A 19,357-nucleotide genomic window follows, 5' to 3' on the forward strand; every position below is an offset into this window, starting at 1 on the left:
AACCAGAATGAGAGATGACAGATTTTTGGTTTAATTCGCTATGCTTACTTGCATTTCTCAAGCAAGCTTAAAAACATGCACAAAGATCAAAGGTTGGTTAATGTTCTTCCACTTCTGACATCAAAGTTGTGCAATTCTAGCCCATACTGATGTGAATTATCTGTAAGAAATAAATTTGAGTAACTTCAATTCAATTTATAATGACAGAGTATGTAGCATGAAATTTCTTAGCACGTTGGCTGCAGACAATCAATAAGATCAAGGAAAAACTTCAAAGACTTCTCGCTTCTTGAATGAAGCACTGGGGTTCTTGATGAAGAACGGGGCAGCACGGTAGCATTGTGGATAGCACAAATGCTTCACAGCTCCAGGGTCCCAGGTTCGATTCCGGCTTGGGTCACTGTCTGTGCCCTTAGTGTTGGGTGGGGTTACTGGGTTATGGGGATAGGGTGGAGGTGTGGACCTTGGGTAGGGTGCTCTTTCCAAGAGCCGGTGCAGACTCGATGGGCCGAATGGCCTCCTTCTGCACTGTAAATTCTATGATTCTATGAAGGAGGTTGGCAGGTGAAAGAATGTCATCATTCCACCAAGAAACAGGACCATATCATGACATGCTGCTCAGTGATAGTGTCTGGAGCATTAGTGGCTATGCAAGAAAATATTTAATAATTTGACCAGGGTCCTTCCTCTGTCACCCCTGTGCTGATCTACATTGGTTGCTGGTCTAGCAACAGCTACATTATAAATGTTCAACCTTGATTTTGAAGCTCTCCATAAGCCTAGCTCACCCCACTCCATAATCTCCTCCAGTCCTACAGCTCTGAAAATCTCTTCCACGCTCCAATTCCGGTACCTTGCCCACTTTTGTGATTTGTGGCACAGCAGCAGTGGTTAGCACTGTTGCTTCACAGCGTCAGGGTCCCAGGTTCGATTCCCGGCTTGGGTCACTATCTGTGCGGAGTCTGCACTTCTCCACGTGTCTGCGTGGGTTTCCTCCTGGTGCTCCGGTTTCTTCCCACAAGTCCCGAAAGACGTGCTGTTAGGTGAATTGGACATTTTGAATTCTCCCTCTGTGTACCCGAACCGCAGTGTGGCAACGAGGGGATTTTGACTGTAACGTCATTGTAGTGTAATGTATGCCTACTTGTGATAATAATAAAGATTATTATTAATTGCCCCACCACTGGTGATCATGCCTGGGCCCTAGCTCTGGAACTCCCTCTCTGCGAGTCTACCTTAATATTGACCTTTTCTAATATCTCATTATAGGCTTCAGCATCAAGCTTTTGATAGAACACGTGTGAAATGTCTTGGGATGTTTTCCACTGGTAAAGGTCCTGCATAAGTGAGATGTTGATGTTGTCTGACTACTAACAGTAAAGTCACATCGCTCTCTGTATAAACCTGCATTACCTGTAGCCCCACCCACAATTCCTCTTTCCCCCTCCCCCACCCCACCCAACTTTTTGCACACACATACTCCACTCCTCTCCCCCTACTCTGATATTCTGCACCCTCTATAATCAAAGCAAAATTCTGCGGTACTGGAATCTGGGGAACAGAAAATTCCGGGAAAACTCAGCAGGCAGCATCTGTGGGGAGAGAAAATAGAGTTACCGCTTTGAGTATATATGACTCTCCCTCAGAGTTAAAGAGAAGTAGAAATGTGATAGCTTATGTGTTGTGTGGAGGGGAGAGGGGCGGCGGGGGGGGGGGGGGGGGGGGCGGGAGGGAGGTTGCAGCAGGTCGAACAGAGTAGAAGATCAGTATTTGGTGGGAGGGAGCAGAGATTGCAACAAAGGTGTGCGGATCACGAGCCAGAGGAAGCGCCTTCTACTCTATTTGCCTCTTCACACCTCCGAGACCCTACACAAATGGGCCTATTCTGCATTAATAGGCACATCCGCAAAGCATCTCACGTGGTTTTCACTTTCCTTCCGAGTCAAGCTCGTAAGCAATTGTAAGAATGTGCAGCAGAACCTGTAGGGCACATAATAAAGGGTTCTTGTGTTGGGTGAAATGAGTTCTGTTGTTGGGAGTCAGTATTTTTAAAAATAAATTTCGAGTACCCAATTCATTTTTTCCAATTAAGGGGCACTTTAGCGTGGCCAATCCACCTACTGGGCACATTTTTTGGGGGGTTGTGGGGACGAAACCCACGCAAACACGGGGAGAATGTGCAAACTCCACACGGACAGTGGGAATCAGTATTTCAATACAAATGATTAATGGCATATTTGAAAACATAACACAAAATTGTAGCTGGAGGTGCTGGCCTGAGTTTTCAGAACAGTGGGGGCATTGCCCCTGCCATCCAAAGAGTCAGCTGGGAACACAGCCCCAATGCCATTTTATGCACTAACCAGGAGGATGACCCACCTGAGAAGGCTGTTGGCCAGTCTCTCCAGCAACAGCGCTTTAGTGTCCAGAAGAAGAACTGCACACCCCCCCCCTTCCCCCCACGGGAGACTAAGTCCGGGAACCGGAAGACCAGGCAAGTGAAATGCCCCAGGTCGGGGATCGTAGGGAAGGCTAGGGGAAGAGGGTGGAAAGAAGTCAGGTGGTCGCCAGGCCTTCATAAGGAGGGATCATCAGTCAGAACGGCGTTTTCTGATGAAGGCACCCCCACCCCAGTCTAAATACTTTGGGCTGGGTGGGAAACCATCAATGGGCCACTTATGGGCCTTAGTTGGGGCATGGGGTGGACTTTCCATTCGCGGTCTTGCTCTCCCCATCGTAAAATTCCTGCAGGGTCAGGGTGGTTCAGGAAGCGAATCCCTTACGAGCAATTTCACGCTCCATCCTACACCGCTCGGAACCTGTCTGCGAGGGAGCTTAAATCTCTGGCAACTGAAGCACTGAATCTTCAGAGTATAAAGGGGGTATTTAAACATTAGATGAAGTCCCCAGTGTTGCATGGGAAGATTCTGGAGTGAAGAAACCTAAAGCAGGGTTTTTTTAGTATTTGCCTTAGTTCAATGGTAACAACCACTCCTCTGAGTCATTAGGTTGCTGTCGGCAACAATCTCGTTTATTCCTCCAACTGCCGCACAGCAGCTGTCCTCATGTTTGCTGTGAATAACCTTTTAGCTCAATAGCCACAGTGGGCAACATAAAGAATGAAGTTGATGCGAAACAGCTACGCTTTATACACACATATATATATATGTAAATATTTTTCGTTCATAGAATGTAGGCCTTACTGGCTGGGCCAGCATTTATGGCCTATCCCTGAGGGCATATTTAAGAGTCAACATTGGTGTGGAGCTCGAGTCACATGCTGGCCAGACCAGGAAAGGACAGCTGATTTTGTTCCCTAAAGGACATTAAGTGAACCACATGTTTTTCTATGACAATTGTTTCATGGTCATCACTACACTTTTAATTCCAGGAGCGAAATTCACTGGTATCGGCGCGATGTCCGCCGACCGGCGCCCAAAACGGCGCTAATCAGTCGGGCATCGCGCCGCCCCAAAGGTGCGGAATCCTCCGCATCTTGGGGGGCCGAACCCCAACCTTAAGGGGCTAGGCCCGCGCCGGACTAATTTCCGCCCCGCCAGCTGGCGGAAAAGACCTTTGGTGCCCCGCCACCTGGCGCGGAAATGACATCTCCGGGCGGCGCATGCGCGGGAGCGTTAGCGGCCGCTCACGGCATCCCCACGCATGCGCTGTGGAGGGAGTCTCTTCCGCATCCGCCATGGTGGAGACCGTGGCGAAGGCGGAAGGAAAAGAGTGCCCCCACGGCCAGAGTGGCCCCCCGGGGCCAGATCGCCCCAGGACCCCGGAGCCCGCCCGCGCCGCCTTGTACCGCGGGGGGGCGTTGGGAGTGTTGGGGGGGACTGGGACATCAGGGGCGATGTTGGGGGGGTCAGGGGGTTTGGGGGGGCGTCACGGTGCCCAACTATCTACTCGACCCACATGAGCCCCGGGACCCCCCTGGAGCGAACCCATGGCGTGCTGTCTCCTGAACCAGCAACAATGTTGTCAATATCTGCATGCCCTGATGATGCCCGCCTAACGGTGATGCTTTATCCAACCCCCCCCCCCCCCCCCCAGGACAAGACAGCACATAACCAGCGGGAGCGCATGAGAACCGGAGCGGGTTCGCCTATCCTGCACCCCCTAACCGTTCACGAGCAGAGGGCCCTGGACCTCGCTGGGGGATCCGCCACCCGGGAGGTCGCGCCATGCCAGGTCGGAGGCGCAGAAGCAAGTGAGAGAACCCTGCATGTCCTCTCCACCCCCAACCCATCATCACCCCCCTCACACTCTGGCCACTGCACCCCCGATCCCCTCCCCCCTCACACTCTGGCCACTGCACCCCCGACCCCATCCCCCCTCACACTCTGGCCACTGCACCCCAGATCCCATCCCCCCTCACACTCTGGCCACTGCACCCCAGATCCCATCCCCCCCTCACACTCTGGCCACTGCACCCCAGATCCCATCCCCCCTCACACTCTGGCCACTGCACCCCAGATCCCATCCCCCCATACACTCTGGCCACTGCACCCCAGATCCCATCCCCCCCTCACACTCTGGCCACTGCACCCCAGATCCCATCCCCCCTCACACTCTGGCCACTGCACCCCAGATCCCATCCCCCCTCACACTGTGCACCCACCACCACCATACACCCGGGCCACCGTGTCTAACGAACCCCAAATCTTTTATGTTCCCCAGGGCCATCCGCCGAACCTTCAGGGACGTCTCGCCCAGGAAGCAGCGCAACGCCACCCACCACAACGGCACCCAGGGACGCACGCCAGAGGTTGGCAGTTGGTCGGACAGGAGGGCAGACCTCACAGTCTGGGACACAGGACCGGGACGCTGAGACCTCCGGGACAGACATTAGTCAGGGGCACAGGGTGGACAGTTACGCCGAAGCCCACATCACGGCCACCCACCCGCTGGATCGAACTGGAGGTCAAGACGACATGGCCCGCATGGAGCTTGCGCCGGGCCATGAGGGGGAACAATACACACAGACTTCTTGACAGATGATGACCTCGAGCTTGCGGCACTGCTGTCTCCCACACCGTTCACCATCGCAGAGACACTCACCTCGGTTGGGCATATAAATGATGAGGCTCCCGGGTCACGGTCTGGTGCGCACCCTACAGCCGAGCCGGTACAGCAGGTGGAGTTTGGAGCAGCTGAGGGGCTGGACGGTCGGAGGGCAGCCCAGGCCCAGCAACCAGCTACCACCCAGACGGTTCCCGGGTTCCTGGATGTAATTGACCCACCCGGACAACTGATGCGTATGGACACCCAGGGACTGAGTAACGGGATGAGGGCCATCATCCAGGACCTGCACACGCAGCTGGAGGAGTCTATCCGCGTCCAGGAGCAGGGAGTGGTGCCGCTCATCGCAGCCACCCAGGCCGACACCACACGGGTGGCGTCCGCGGTGGAGGCAATGAGTGAAGGGGTTTTGGCCATGGGTCAGGTTCTGCAAGGCGTTGGGCTTCACGTGCACGCGTCATCCATGGCCCATGAGCGGGCTGCCCTCTCACAGGTAGCCATCTCACAGAGCCAACAGGACATTGCCGCCGCTCTCCGGGCCCTGGCCGAGTCTCACCATGCCATGGCCCGGTCCCAGCAAGCGATGGCTCAGTCCCAGCAGTCGGTCGCGGAGAGCATTGACCGCCTGGCGCACGTGATGGATGGCGTCGCGCACTCACAGGTTGAGATAGAACAGACCTTGGCAGGAATGTGGCACTCGCTGGGCTCCATCTCGGCGAACATTCGGACCATGGTCGATCCCGCTGCAGGCCTCCAAGACTGGCAGCGCCAGGTGTCGGGGGTGTGACGGGGCATGTCTCCGAGCGCATCTCCGTCCCACAGTGAGGCCCGGGGGCCACCGGGCTCCCCGAGGGAGGAGGAGGTTCTGGGGCCCGTCCCGGTAGCTCCACCAAGGGACGTCCCGGTACACTCGGCCTCCCCCCGTTCCGTCCCTGGCGCATCTGGTGGGGAGCGGGCAGGTCAGGGTGGCACCACGCCATCCAGCACGCCCGCAGAGCAGCCTGGCCCATCGAAGCCGGGCCGCCCCAGGAAACGTGTGCCGAAGGGGAGCCATGTCGAAGGGCGTGATTCTCAGCAGTCCACCTCCACTCCTGCTGTACCATCTGGGAACACACCTAGACGTCGTGGTAGGGCCCGTAAGGCAAAGTCGTTAGGCACATAAGAAGTTGTCACGGGTGCAGGGCACAGTCTAGTTGTAGTGGGTAGGGCACCTATGTTCACCACACGAATAAACGCACTGTTAAATTTGACTTGTAAGACTGTGTGCTATGTCCGGTGCCAGGGGGCTCGGGAGGGTGCCCGATTGGCGTTGTGGTATAGGAGCCGTTCAAGGTCTGTTCCGGATGTGGTGACCCTTCCCCCCCCGCCCCCCCATAATCGGACACCGTTGTCCTCGGTACACGGACGCCAGCCACCCCACACGGGCATGTGGTGAAATATCCGTCAGGAAGGCTGTGACCACCGGAGTGCATGGTTCAGCTATAGCCATGAGTCAGACCTTGGCTGGCGAATCTGAGCACACAGCTCATCGCAGAGCAGGCTGTCATCATTCAACATGGCACTGATCACACCCGCTTACACAATCATCAATGTTGTGCAATCCCGTAGTGCCGCAGTGGTAAGGTGATGTGGAATTGTTGCCGTGAACGCGGTGTGGGGGTGCGGGGGGGTGGGTTGCTGTGTGGTGCCCGTGTGCAGGACTGACGGTGCAAGTGGCAGTGTTCAGCGAATCCCACCCCCATAGTGCGTGAACCGTGCGGCCACCAACACGTCGCGTGCCCGCTGTCCCCGGCGGTGCCGTCGCGCAGCCTCCTGGACGTAACGAGCTGCCGGGCAGTGTCTGCGTCCTGCGCCCCTCCCCCCACCCTGATGCGCCCCATCATCCTCATCCTCCGCATCCTCCTCTTCCCCATCCCCCTCGTTTGCGTTGGCTCCGGTGCCGTCGGGTCCTCCCACCGGCTCCTCCACCAGGTCATCTCCCCTCTGCATGGCAATGTTGTGCAGCACACAGCAGACCACAACTATGCAACCGACCCTGTCGGGCCGGTACTGCAGGGCCCCTCCTGATCGGTCCAGGCATCTGAAGTGCATCTTCAGCAGCCCGAAGCACCGCTCCACCACACCCCTGGTTGCTGCATGTGCCTCGTTGTATAGGCTCTCCGCGTTGGTGTGAGGCCTCCGTATTGGCGTCAGCAGCCATGACCTCAATGGATAGCCCTTGTCGCCCAGCAACCAGCCCCTCAGCCGGGGGGGGCATTCATCGAACATTGTGGGGATGAACGACTGTGCCAGAATGTAGGCGTCATGCACACTGCCGGGGTACTTTGCACACACGTGCATGATCTTCATGTGGGGGTCGCACACCACCTGAATGTTCATGGAGTACGCGCCCTTCCTGTTCATGAACACGTCCCTGCTGTCTTCAGGCGGGCGTATGGGGACGTGCACACCATCGATGAAACCCTGGACCATCGGTATCCCGGCCACCTTGGCGAATCCACGTGCCCGTGCTTCCTGCTGTGCTCGGTCCTCGGGGAATTGAATGTACCTGTCCGCGATGGAGTACAAGGCGTCGGTGACGGCCCTGATGCACCTGTGGACCGATGCCTGTGAGATCTCGGATAGGTCCCCGCTTAAACGTTTAGGGCCACCGTCACCTTGACGGAGACTGGTAGCGCGTGTCCTCCTCCCATTCCACGTGGTGTGAGGTGCACCACGAGCTGGTATATATGTGCGACCGTCTCCCTGCTGAACCGTAGTCTCCTCCTGCATGTGATGTCCGGTAGGGCCTCGAACGACATTCTGTCACGGTACACCCTAGGCCTTGCTGGACGCCTGTGGCGCCCTGGCACCACCATCAGTGGATCCTCCTGCTCCACCTGCTCCTCCTCCTCCTCCTGCTCCCCCCCAAGCACTTCTTGTGCATTCCTCGCCGTCTGGCGGTCAATGTTCCCCTCGGCATCCCCCTGTACATTCGGGTCCTGAGCGCCTGCGCGGCGACGACGGGCCACTCCGCGGCCATTCCCTCTGCTGCACCGGCGACCGCTGCATCTGCAGCCACTGTGGGCCGTCCGACTCTACGCTGCCGGATGGCAAACTCCAGAACTGCGGCTCCAACCACGGCAGTAAACATCGCTGTCTGGTTGGCATACATGGTGACCTGCAGGAGGGTGGTGGGGGGCAGAGAAACGACATGTTACACCAAGGTTCTTCCACACCTCGCCAGCCGGGCTGCAGGGGATACCTGTGTGCCCCGGTGGCCTGGTCGCGCTGCAGACACGCAGCCAGCCTAACACCTGGTCACTGTCTGCGCCCAACGGTCACTTCACACCGTACTGCTCACCAGTGTGCCACTCGCCTGTGCCCATCAGCCACACGCACCCTGCGGCCGTGTCCTCGTCACTGTCCTGCCATATCAGGGCGGCTGACATGTGGCATCCGCGGATGGACGATACCCTCCACACTCTCCCTCATCCCCCCCCACCTGCACACTCTCCCTCACCCACCTCCCACCTGCACACTCTCCCGCACCCCCCTCCCACCTGCACACTCTCCCTCACCCCCCCCCGCAACCTGCACACTCTCCCACACCCCCACCCCAACCTGCACACTCTCCCTCACTCCCCTCCCACCTGCACACTCTCCCGCACCCCCCCTCAACCTGCACACTCTCCCTCACTCCCCTCCCACCTGCACACTCTCCCTCACCCGCCTCCCACCTGCACACTCTCCCTCACCCCCCTCCCACCTGCACACTCTCCCTCACCCCCCCCCGCAACCTGCACACTCTCCCACACCCCCACCCCAACCTGCACACTCTCCCTCACTCCCCTCCCACCTGCACACTCTCCCGCACCCCCCTCAACCTGCACACTCTCCCTCACTCCCCTCCCACCTGCATACTCTCCCTTCCCCCCCCACCTGCACACTCTCCCTCACTCCCCTCCCACCTGCATACTCTCCCTTCCCCCCCCCACCTGCACACTCTCCCTCACCCCCCCAAGCTGCACACTCTCCCGCACCCCCCCCCACCCTGCACACTCTCCCTCACTCCCCTCCCACCTGCACACTCTCCCTCACTCCCCTCTCACCTGCATACTCTCCCTTCCCCCCCACCCGCACACTCTCCCTCACCCCCCCCAACCTGCACACTCTCCCGCACCCTGCACACTCTCCCTCACTCCTCTCCCACCTGCACACTCTCCCGCACCCCCCCACCCTGCACACTCTCCCTCACTCCTCTCCCACCTGCACACTCTCCCCCCCCCCCACCTGCACACTCTCCCTCACCCCCCCTCCCACCTGCACACTCTCCCTCCCCTCCACCTGCACACTCTCCCTCACCCCCCTCCCACCTGCACACTCTCCCTCACCCCCCCCCCCCCCAACCTGCACACTCTCCCGCACCCCCCCTCCCACCTGCACACTCTCCCGCACCCCCCCCTTTGGCCGCAGCCTTCTCGGGGAAGTCGACCCGGTCTCCGGGCGCTGCGCTACAGTCCGCTCACCTCCTCCCTGCTCAGCGTCAGCCAGCACGACTGGCTGACGACTTTAAATAGCAGGTGTGAATGGCGATGGCGTGAACTGGGGTCACGCCGTCAGGACTTCGGCACATCCGGGCCTGAGAATAGCAGGGGTGCCGGAGAATCGCCGTTTTGGGTGTCTTGGGCGATTCTCCGGCCTGCGGCCCTCGAAACTCGACCGTGCCGTTCCCGCCGCATGGGAGAATCGCGGGAGGGCGTCGGACCGGCGTCGCGGGAAATTTTGGCGGCCCAGGCGATTCTCCCAACCGCCGTGGGAGTGGAGAATCGTGCCCAGGGTGTTCCTAGTGTCCTCACTAATGCTTATCACTCAATCAATGTCACCAAAAGGATTGTCTAGTGCTAGATTGCATGCACGCTGAATGCTGCATTCATTTTAAAACAATGCCGGCTATTTAAAAGTGCTTTCATTGGTCGTGAAATTCTTTGGGATGTCGTTAATTGCCAAAGTTGCTTTAAACCTGCATGTTCTTTCTTTTACAAGTTTGTGGTGAAAATAAGAGAAAAATATATACAGTAGCTCAAAGTATTGAAAAAGGATTCTGAAAATAATACTGAGAAAAAGGATAGTAGAAAATAGCAGGGCCCACAGTAAGGTATTGTTTAGATATGTTAAGACCTCGACTAGACATGTAAGTCCTGATCATAAACAAAGATAACTATATGATTAATAAGTTAAATAAATGCTTTAAATTTATTTTCACTTTTCAGGAGAATAAGTTTCTAGGATAGCCAATTTGATAAATTGGTCCAATCTAAGATTAATTTGGCACTTTATTGTCGCCAAGATGAATGCTTAATTTTTGGCTACAGTTCACAGGTTCTACTCAGTTGTTGTGAGTGAAAGTGAGTTCCTTGTGAGTCTGTTGGGAAAGTTTGAACTAGCTTAGCTGGGATGTGGGAAGCAGGAGATAATGAGTGGGATTCTCTGGTCCCCCAGCCGTGTGTTTCTTGGCCCGCCGCTCGCTGCCGGCGGGATTCTCTCTTCCCGCCGCTTGTCGATGGGATTTTCCATCGAAGCCAGCCCACATCGCCGGGGAACCCGTGGGTGGGATTGTGCTGCCAGTGGAAAAATGGAATCGCAATAGCCGGAGAATTCCAGCCGAAATCAGAGAGAAATACCAAGATACATGGAATATTGGGAAAGATAAATTGCACTAGGGTAGGGAATAGTAAGTTAATAAAAGGCTTCAGAATAAACGAGAAAGTAAGAGGGTGGGATTTTGCAGTGGCAGAGGCGGCCAGCTTCTGATCTTCCAGGACAGGCCAGAGTAAAAATAATTAACCAACAGAAAGCCAACTTCAACTGGGTAAGAATAGATCTGGGTCAAATAATGTGGAATGAAAGGTTGGCATGAAAAATAGTAGCTGATCAATAGCCTCCCTTCAAAGAAGAGATCATTTTGGCTTAGTCAAGGGATATTCCCTCAAAAGGGAAAGGTAGGGCAAACAAATCCAGAGCTCCCCAGATGACGAGGAAGACAGAAATTAAGATAAAGAAGAAAAAGTGTGCTTATGGCAAGCAGTAGGCAAAAACTACAACTGAGAATATACAAGGTTCAGACAGGAGGTAGAGAAACAAAGAGGGAGTATGAAAAAAGATGGTAGCTAACGAAAAAGAGAATCCCAAAGTCAAAGTCATCTATCGATACATAAAAAGTAAAAGGTTGATGAAAGAAGTAGGGCTGATGAGGGACCAAAAAGGGAATCTACGTATGGAAGAAGAAGGCATTACTTTGGTATAAAATGAATACTTTGCATCTGTCTTTGCCAAGGAAGAAGGTTCCACCTTGACCACAGTAAAAGATGAATTAATTCAGACACTAGAAGGGTCTAAAATTGAAAAGGAGGTGGTACTGGAGAGGTTACCTGTGTGATGAGGCACCAGGACTGGATGAGATGCACCCAAGGATATTGAGGGGAGTGAGTGGAAAGTGTAGTGCCCATGGTCATTGTTTTGTAATCTTCCTTAGACTAAAGCGTAGTGACAGAAGACTGGAAGTTTGCAAACATTACACCCTGGTTCAAAAAAAGGATTTAAGGAGTAGCCCAGCAAGTACAGTCCAGACGGTTTTATTTAATAATAATAATCTTTATTGTGACAAGTAGTCATACATTAACACTGCAATAACGTTATTGGGAAAAGTCCCTAGTCACCACATTCCGGCACACAGAGGGAGAATTCAGAATGTCCAAATTACCTAACAGCACGTCTTTTGGGACTAGTGGTAGGAAACACATGCAGACTCCGCACAGACAGTAACCCAAGTCAGGAATCAAACCTGGGACCCTGGAGCTGTGAAGCAACAGTGCTACCCACTGTGCTAATGTGCTTTCCATTCAGCAGTGGGGGGGGGGGGGGGGGGGGGGGTTGCTGCTTCTAACTTGGGACAATGTTAATGGTCACATGGACAATTGTGCCTTAATTAAGGAAAGCCAGCATGAATTTCTTCAGGGAAAATCATGGTTAGCTAACTTGCTGGAGCTTTCTGAAGAGGTAACAGACAGGGTTGATGAGGGCAATACTGTTGATGTGGTTTACATGAATTTGCAAAGGCGTTTGTAACAATTCTGCACAACTGATTTGTGAGAAAAGTTATAGCTCATGGAATAAAAGGAACAGTAGCAACATGTATATGAAATTGGTTGAGTGACAGGAAACAGAGAATAGCGTTAATGGATTCGGCGGGGGCGGGAAGCGCGCCGCGCCGGTTGGCGGGCCCCCCCGCTCAATTCTCCACTAAAATGCCTGTCCCGCCGGCGTAAATTAAACCACCTACCTTACCGGCGGGACAAGGCGGCGCGGGCGGGCTCCGGGGTCCTGGGCGGGGTGATCTGGCCCCGGGGGGTGCCCCCACGGTGGCCTGGCCCGCGATCGGGGCCCACCGATCCGCGGGCGGGCCTGTGCCGTGGGGGCACTCTTTCCCTTCCGCCTCCGCCACGGTCTCCACCATGGCGGAGGCAGAAGAGACTCTCTCCACTGCGCATGCGTGGGAGGCTGTCAGCGGCCGCTGACGCTCCCGCGCATGCTCCGCCCGGAGATGTCATTTCCGCCAGCTGGCGGGGCGGAAATTCGTCCGGCGCCGACCTAGCCCCTCAATGTTGGGGCTCGGCCCCCAAAGATGCGGAGCATTCCGCACCTTTGGGGCGGCGCGATGCCCGTCTGATTTGCGCCGTTTTGGGTGCCAATCGGCGGACATCGCGCCGTTTCCGGAGAATTTCGCCCACGATTTCAAAGTTTGCAGCTAATACAAAGCTTGCAAATACTTTGAACTGTGATAAAGATAGTGTGGAACTTCAAAAAGACACAGACAAGTTGGTGGGATGGGCGGCCAACTAGCAGATGAAATTCAATGCAGAGAAATGGGAAATGATCTGGAAAAGGGAACTGAGGGCATTGTTGCTAAGTTTGCTGATGGTACAAAGCTATGTAGAGGGACAGGTTGTTTTGAGGAAGCAAGGAGGCTGCAGAAGGACCCGGACAGGCTAGGAGAGTGGGCAAAGAAGTGGCAAATGAAATCTAATGTGGAAAGGTGTGAGGTTATGCACTTTGGTAGGAAGAATAGAGGCTTAGAGTATTTTTTAAATGAAAAAAGGCTTCGGAAATCAGAAACACAAAGGGACTCAGGAGTCCTAGTTCAGGATTCTCTTAAGGTTAACGTGTAGGTACAGTTATCAGTTAAGAAGGCAAATGCAATGTTAGCATTCATGTTGAGAGGGTTAAAATACAAGAGCAGGGGTGTACTGTTGAGGATGTATAAGGCTCTGGTCAGACCCCATTTGGAATATTGTGAGCAGTTTAGGGCCTGTATCTAAGTAAGGATGTGCTGACCTTGGAAAGGGGAGGTTCACAAGAATGATCCCCAGAATGAAGGACTTGTCATATGAGGAGCGGTTGAGGACTGTACTCGATGGAGTTTAGAAGGATGATGGGGTATCTCATTGCAACTTCCAGAATACTGAGAGGTCTAGATAGAGTGAATGTGGAGAGGACGTGTCCACTAGTAGGAGGAACTAAAACCCAAGGGCACAGCCTCAGACTAAAGGGACGATCCTTTAAAACAAAGGTGAGGAGGAATTTCTTCAGCCAGATTGTGGTGAATCTGTGGAACTCACTGCCGCAGAAAGCAGTGGAGGCCAAGTCACTGAGTGTCTTTAAGATAGAGATAGGTTTTTGATTAATAAGGGGCCAGGAGTTATGTGGAGAAGACAGGAGAATGGGGATGAGAAACACATTAGCCATGACTGAATGGTAGAGCAGACTCGATGAACCAAATTGCCCAATTCTGCTCCTATGCCGTATGATCTTATGATTCATTTTGGTTGGAAAAAATGGAGAGACCTTATAAAATAGGGGATACAATTCTAAATTCAGAGAGACCTGGGTATATATGTGCATATGTCATTGAAGGTGGCAGGATAGGTTGAGAGCGCAGTTAATAAAACATACAGTATTCCAGTCTTTATTATTAGGGGAACAGAGTACAAGAGCAAGGAGGTTACGTTGAACTTATATACGTCACTAGTTTGGTTTCAGCTAGAGAATTGCCCCCAATTCTGGGCACCACACTTTAGGAAAAATGTGAAGGCATTTTGAGAGTGTAGAAAAGATTCATGAGAATGATTCCAGCGATGAGGAACTTCAGTGATGAAGAAAGTTTGGAGAAATCAGAACTGTTTTCCTTCGACAAGAAAAAGCTGAAAGGAAATTCGATCGAGGTATTCAAAATCATGAGGGTTTCTGGACAGGGTAGATAGGGAGAAACTGTTCCCATTCGTGGAAAGATTGAGAAAGATACAGATTTAAAGTGATACGAGGGGAAAACAATTCACACGGCGAGTGATTAGGATTTGTAATGTTCTGCCTGAGATGAGATGGAGAAAGGTTCGATTGAAACATTCGGAAGGAAATTAAATTATTATTTGCAAAGAAAGAATGTGTGCTGGGTTATAGGGAAAAAGCGGGAAAATGGAATTAGGTGAGTTGCTCAATCAGAGAATCAGTGCAGACACAATGGGCCTAGTAATCTCCTTTAGCGCCGCAGCAATTCTGTGAAATTTTCAAGCTGGCAGAATATAGATTACAGAACGGTTTCCCCGCCTACATCCATAGCGATAGGGGGTCCTCCTTTATGAGTGACGAACTGCGTCAATTCCTGCTCAGCAAGGGCATAGCCTCGAGTAGGACGACCAGTTACAACCCCCGGGGGAACGGGCAGGTAGAAAGGGAGAATGGAACGGTCTGGAAGGCCGTCCTGCTGGCCCTCCGGTCTAGGAGTCTCCCAATTTCCCGCTGGCAGGAAGTCCTCCCGGATGCCCTTCACTCTATCCGGTCCCTGCTGTGCACCACCACGAAGCAAACGCCTCACGAGCGCCTCCTTCTCTTTCCTAGGAAGCCCTCCTCTGGAACGCCACTTCCGACCTGGCTAGCAGCTCCGGGACTCATCCTGCTCCGGAAACATGTGCGGGCGCACAAGTCAGATCCTTTGGTGGAAAGGGTGCATCTCCTTCACGCGAACCCGCAATACGCCTATGTGGAGTACCCCGATGGCCGACAGGACACGGTCTCCCTGCAAGACCTGGCGCCCGCCGGAGCTACCCACACCCCCCCCAACACCAATCACCACCCCCTCACTCCCGCCGGCCCATCCCGCAGCCACCCCCTTCCCGGGGGGTTCGGTTCTCCTCCCAGACCCGCCCAGGAGTAAGGAAACAGGGGACAGCGCTACGCTCCCAGAGACGATAGGACTCGAGCCAGTGCCATCACCACCACGCCTGAGACGGTCGAAAAGGACGACCAGGGCACCCACCCGGCTCATCGAATCACTTTAATTCATCTCAACGTTTTCAGTAGCCCGTTAAAAGCGGCATTATTGTGTATTGTTCTATTTATGGCACAATGCCGACCCTGTTTAGCCGTGTTGCCCGGTAAATGCGGCATTATTGTAGATAGTTTATAGTTATGGCACCATGCCGACCCTGTTTGGCCCGTTGGCCCGGTTAAAGCGACAATTTTGTTTATAGTTTATAGTTACGGCACAATGCCGACCCTGTTTGACCCGTTGGCCCAGTTAAAGCGACAATTTTGTTTATTGTTCAGAGTTACGGCACAGTACCGACCCTGTAAACCCCTACCACCATGCGAACCACCATTCCACCGGGTTCTTTTTGAACAAGGGGTGAATGTGGTGGTATGTATTAGGGGTAATACGGTACACCACGATGCCGACAGGCTATTGGTAGATGGATACCGGGTCCTGATAGGTTCTGCCGCCTACTGGGCTCCACCCAGAAATGCCGGTATAAGAACCCGGATTTCCCCCAGCAGCTGCATTCTGTAACCAAGCTGCTGGGGATCAAGTTCTGCTCAATAAAGCCTTTAATTGATGTTACTTCAACCTGCCTTGCGTCATATTGACGGTACAACACAGTATTCCTGTTTCTCAACCCAAAACTCTGGGTTTCAATCCCAGAGGCCAAACAGATTGAGTATTAACTTGCAAATCCTTCCAGCACACATCAATGGCAGGAGGTAAAAGTGAGAGAGATTCTTGGTCAGCCACACGATGGAAAGTACACTGGAGCCTCTATCTTCACTATCCCATAGCTCTGGACTACAACATGCAATTAAAAGTGGTCCAGTAACTCGGACTCCCTGTGTGACCTGAAATGCAACACCCATTTAACAACATTGTATAAACTTACCTCTGTTAGTTTATAGCAAGAATCCTGTGACATATTCCATTAAGTCAGAACATCTCATTTACCTAGAAATTGGGATGGTAAAGGCACAGAATGGCCCGTAAGGAATGTGAGTTCTACTATTGGGAGCGGTCAGTACCTTTGAACCCAACTAAAATATCCGGTGTGAGAACCCAAAAAATGGAGGAGCGACATTTAACCTGCTATCAGCAAATGGTAATGAATTTAAGTCAGATCGCTGCTGCAGGATCGAAATTGCAATATCCAAAAGGAAATTAAGTCATGGTCGAGTTGCTGATTGATAATTTCCTTCCATTTAAAATAATTCTTGAGGATTGAATGATGGCTTGTGTTATTTAAACTCAGCAGGTCAGGCAGCATCTAGTAGAGAGGGAAAAAAGAGTTAACGTTTCAGGTCTGTGAGCTTTAATCAGGACTGGGAGCAAAGTTAGATACGTAATAGGTTTTGAACTAGTGAAAAGCGGGGAGAAGACCAAAAGGAAAGGAAGGTCTGTAATCGGGTGGAGGGCGGGAATAGAAGCCTTTTAATATGGCATCAACCAAATTAGTTTAAAGCAGTTAACACTGACATTAAAGTAATGCCAGCCAGATAATCTATGCATATGTCTTCCACTCCTTACTTTTGCAATCGGCATACAAATAATCTGAACCTGTTTTCTTGGGATGTTGATACCCTATGTACTAGCCAGGCAGGATGTGCCAATCTCAAGACTATTCTGAAAGTGAGAGTACGAATACACTGGGCATTACAACCTAAATTGTTTTTAACCTCCTCGCTAACCGCTAGCATATCGCCGTACCTGCCCTGTCGCAGGGTCAAAATCCTGGAACTCCCTCCCTAACAGCACTGTGGGTGTACCTACACCTCACAAACTGCAGCAGTTCAAGAAGGCAACTCACCACCACCTTCTGAAAGGCAACTAGGGATGTGCAATAAATGCTGGCCTACCCAGCGACGCCCACATCCCGTAAATCATTAAAAAATACATGGATAGCTTATTTTGTTGAAATCTGATGGCACTATTCGTTCAAGTTAGGATCAAGGTACCTTGCCCAGGTTTTAAAAGCTCCTGTTTGGTGTGAAAACCACATTAAAACACATCTGTTCACATCTAAATCTTGACAAAATGAAAAAATAAACCTTTTGGAACTAATTTTCAGCTAAGCAGAAAAAATATTTTCAGTATTGGTCGCAACATCAATCTGGAGAACAGAAAGAATTGCAGGTACATTGGTTTATTGTTAAAAATAGAACACATAATTTGGATTATATCTGACTGGATTCAAAAATTATTAGACAAAATAGATAAAAAGTAATAGTGAAAGGAAGGAGAGAAAATAAGTTGAAAATGTTTTTTAACTTTTTTATCAATTGTTAGCTTTAATATTTCACACATTTTAAAAGAATCAAACTATTCCTGACCACCATACAGCCTTACTAATATGTTCAGTGCAAAATTGCGAAATGAACAGCCAGTCCAGGCATACTGGAATCTCCCAGCAATCAATGGATTAATTAGGATATTATTAAAACATTTACTTTGGACTGGGTTGTTCACATTTCTTTGGTGTGGCTGCAATAGCTAACTCACGCAGAAAGGATCTACTGTCTTCCACAAGGCAGCTGGTTACATATCACTTGAGGGATGAAGGATTTGAGGATGGGCCCACATGCGGAATGCTACCTTTTCTTTACTCTCCTCCCACCGCTGCCTGACCTGCTGAGCGTTTGCAACATATCTGTTTTGGTATTAAACAGTGACAGCCATTTTTACTGTGGCAGCACACATTACATGTTTTTCTTCACAATATCACAATGTGTGTGGCATACCACAACAAAGTGCGTTTTACACAAGCCATACTCTGGGGCGAGGTCACATTTGTAGGAGACGGAATTCCTATGAATTGAAGTCGTCAAGAAGGAAAATAATGCTGAGCATATGGTGGGCAACTAAACCTTATCTGCCCATTCAATGGCCCTTCATAAATTGAATTTTACCCTCCTTCGCAAATGAAAAAATGAATTAGTTTTACAGGAAAGCGTTGCTTGTCTAAACACAATCTTTAGAAATGCAGCTTATTTACTACATCTTCTGCAAAAGCTAAGAGAATTTGCAATATGTTCATAATCCACAAATAGCAATGTCACAATTCTTTCTCCATGGCATTTAAAAAAAATAATGTTCTGCAGATTGCAGGAGGAAAAATGTTTCCAAAATAGCACACTTAGTCTCACACATTGTTCCGTACCTTGTGTACTTGAGAAGAGCAGCTCTGGCTTCATGCATGGTCCCTGTCATTGATGGTGTTTAACTCCCCAGACGGCCTATAAGTCTTCAGGAATCTCTCTAATTACATCCCCAGAAGCAGTTGTACGCTGCACAGCAAATCAGCAATAACTTGAAGCAGCAGAAAAAATGGCTTGCAGGATGTTCCTCGTATAATAATAGATACCCATGAATCATCAGCTCCAGTTACGGTGGTATGGGAGGGGGGTGGGGGCTTGCTAGTGAGGGCTGCAGAGAGGAAATGGACAGGAAAATTACAGATTGAGCGATTTCATTTGGAAACGGTAAATGTCCTTCACAGCACTAAAGCCCATTGTTTGTATCGAACGCAGGATAGAATCTTAACCTGGGGACTGCTAGCAAAGCCACTACGAATGGAGCCTAAAAATCTGCATGCAGACAAAGTGTGCCAGTGTTTACACTATACTGTTCACTTGCAAATGTAGAATCTCAAGGACGGCCGTGAGGATGTTTGCTATGCTACACAGGGAGATCTGAAAATAGATTCAAACAAAGAAATGTAGACACAGCCCATCTCTATTCAATGGAATAACAAAGGACTGAATCACATTATGGCTTTTTCCCGTTTCAGGCTGTAACACTGCCTCATCTCCCTCAGCTGAACTGAAATGTGAACTGACTTCAGAAAATGGTGACGTTTGTATTTTCTATTTCAAACTTTCTCCAGGAGAGCTGAAAGTTTAGGTGTTCTAATGCAGGCAAATGATAGAATGATTTAATCTCAAGTAGTCACATCTTTGATAGCTTTGAAGAGGGAAA

General features: G+C 51.6%; 1 protein-coding gene across 8 annotated transcripts in view; it reads right to left on the reverse strand.

Moving 5' to 3' along the window:
- st6gal1 (ST6 beta-galactosamide alpha-2,6-sialyltranferase 1) overlaps positions 1-19,357 on the reverse strand; it is a 186,534-nt gene that overhangs the window by 84,512 nt on the left and 82,665 nt on the right. For 3 of the 8 annotated variants that reach the window (XR_011934513.1, XM_072474619.1, XM_072474622.1), the window contains exons 2-3: positions 18,540-18,805; positions 49-160 (exon numbers count right to left, since the gene is read on the reverse strand). The exons of 2 other annotated variants lie outside the window; for them this stretch is intronic. Coding sequence is in view for 1 of the 6 variants with exons in the window: in XM_072474623.1 (XP_072330724.1) it covers positions 18,540-18,573 (34 nt within the window). In the remaining 5 variants the exon portion in view is untranslated. The remainder of the gene's footprint in view (positions 1-48; positions 161-18,539; positions 18,806-19,357) is intronic. 3 more of the 8 variants (XM_072474623.1, XM_072474625.1, XM_072474621.1) reach the window with 2 other exon arrangements.

Source organism: Scyliorhinus torazame, chromosome 14 (assembly GCF_047496885.1).
Source record: "Scyliorhinus torazame isolate Kashiwa2021f chromosome 14, sScyTor2.1, whole genome shotgun sequence".
NCBI classification, from domain to species: Eukaryota; Metazoa; Chordata; class Chondrichthyes; order Carcharhiniformes; family Scyliorhinidae; genus Scyliorhinus; species Scyliorhinus torazame.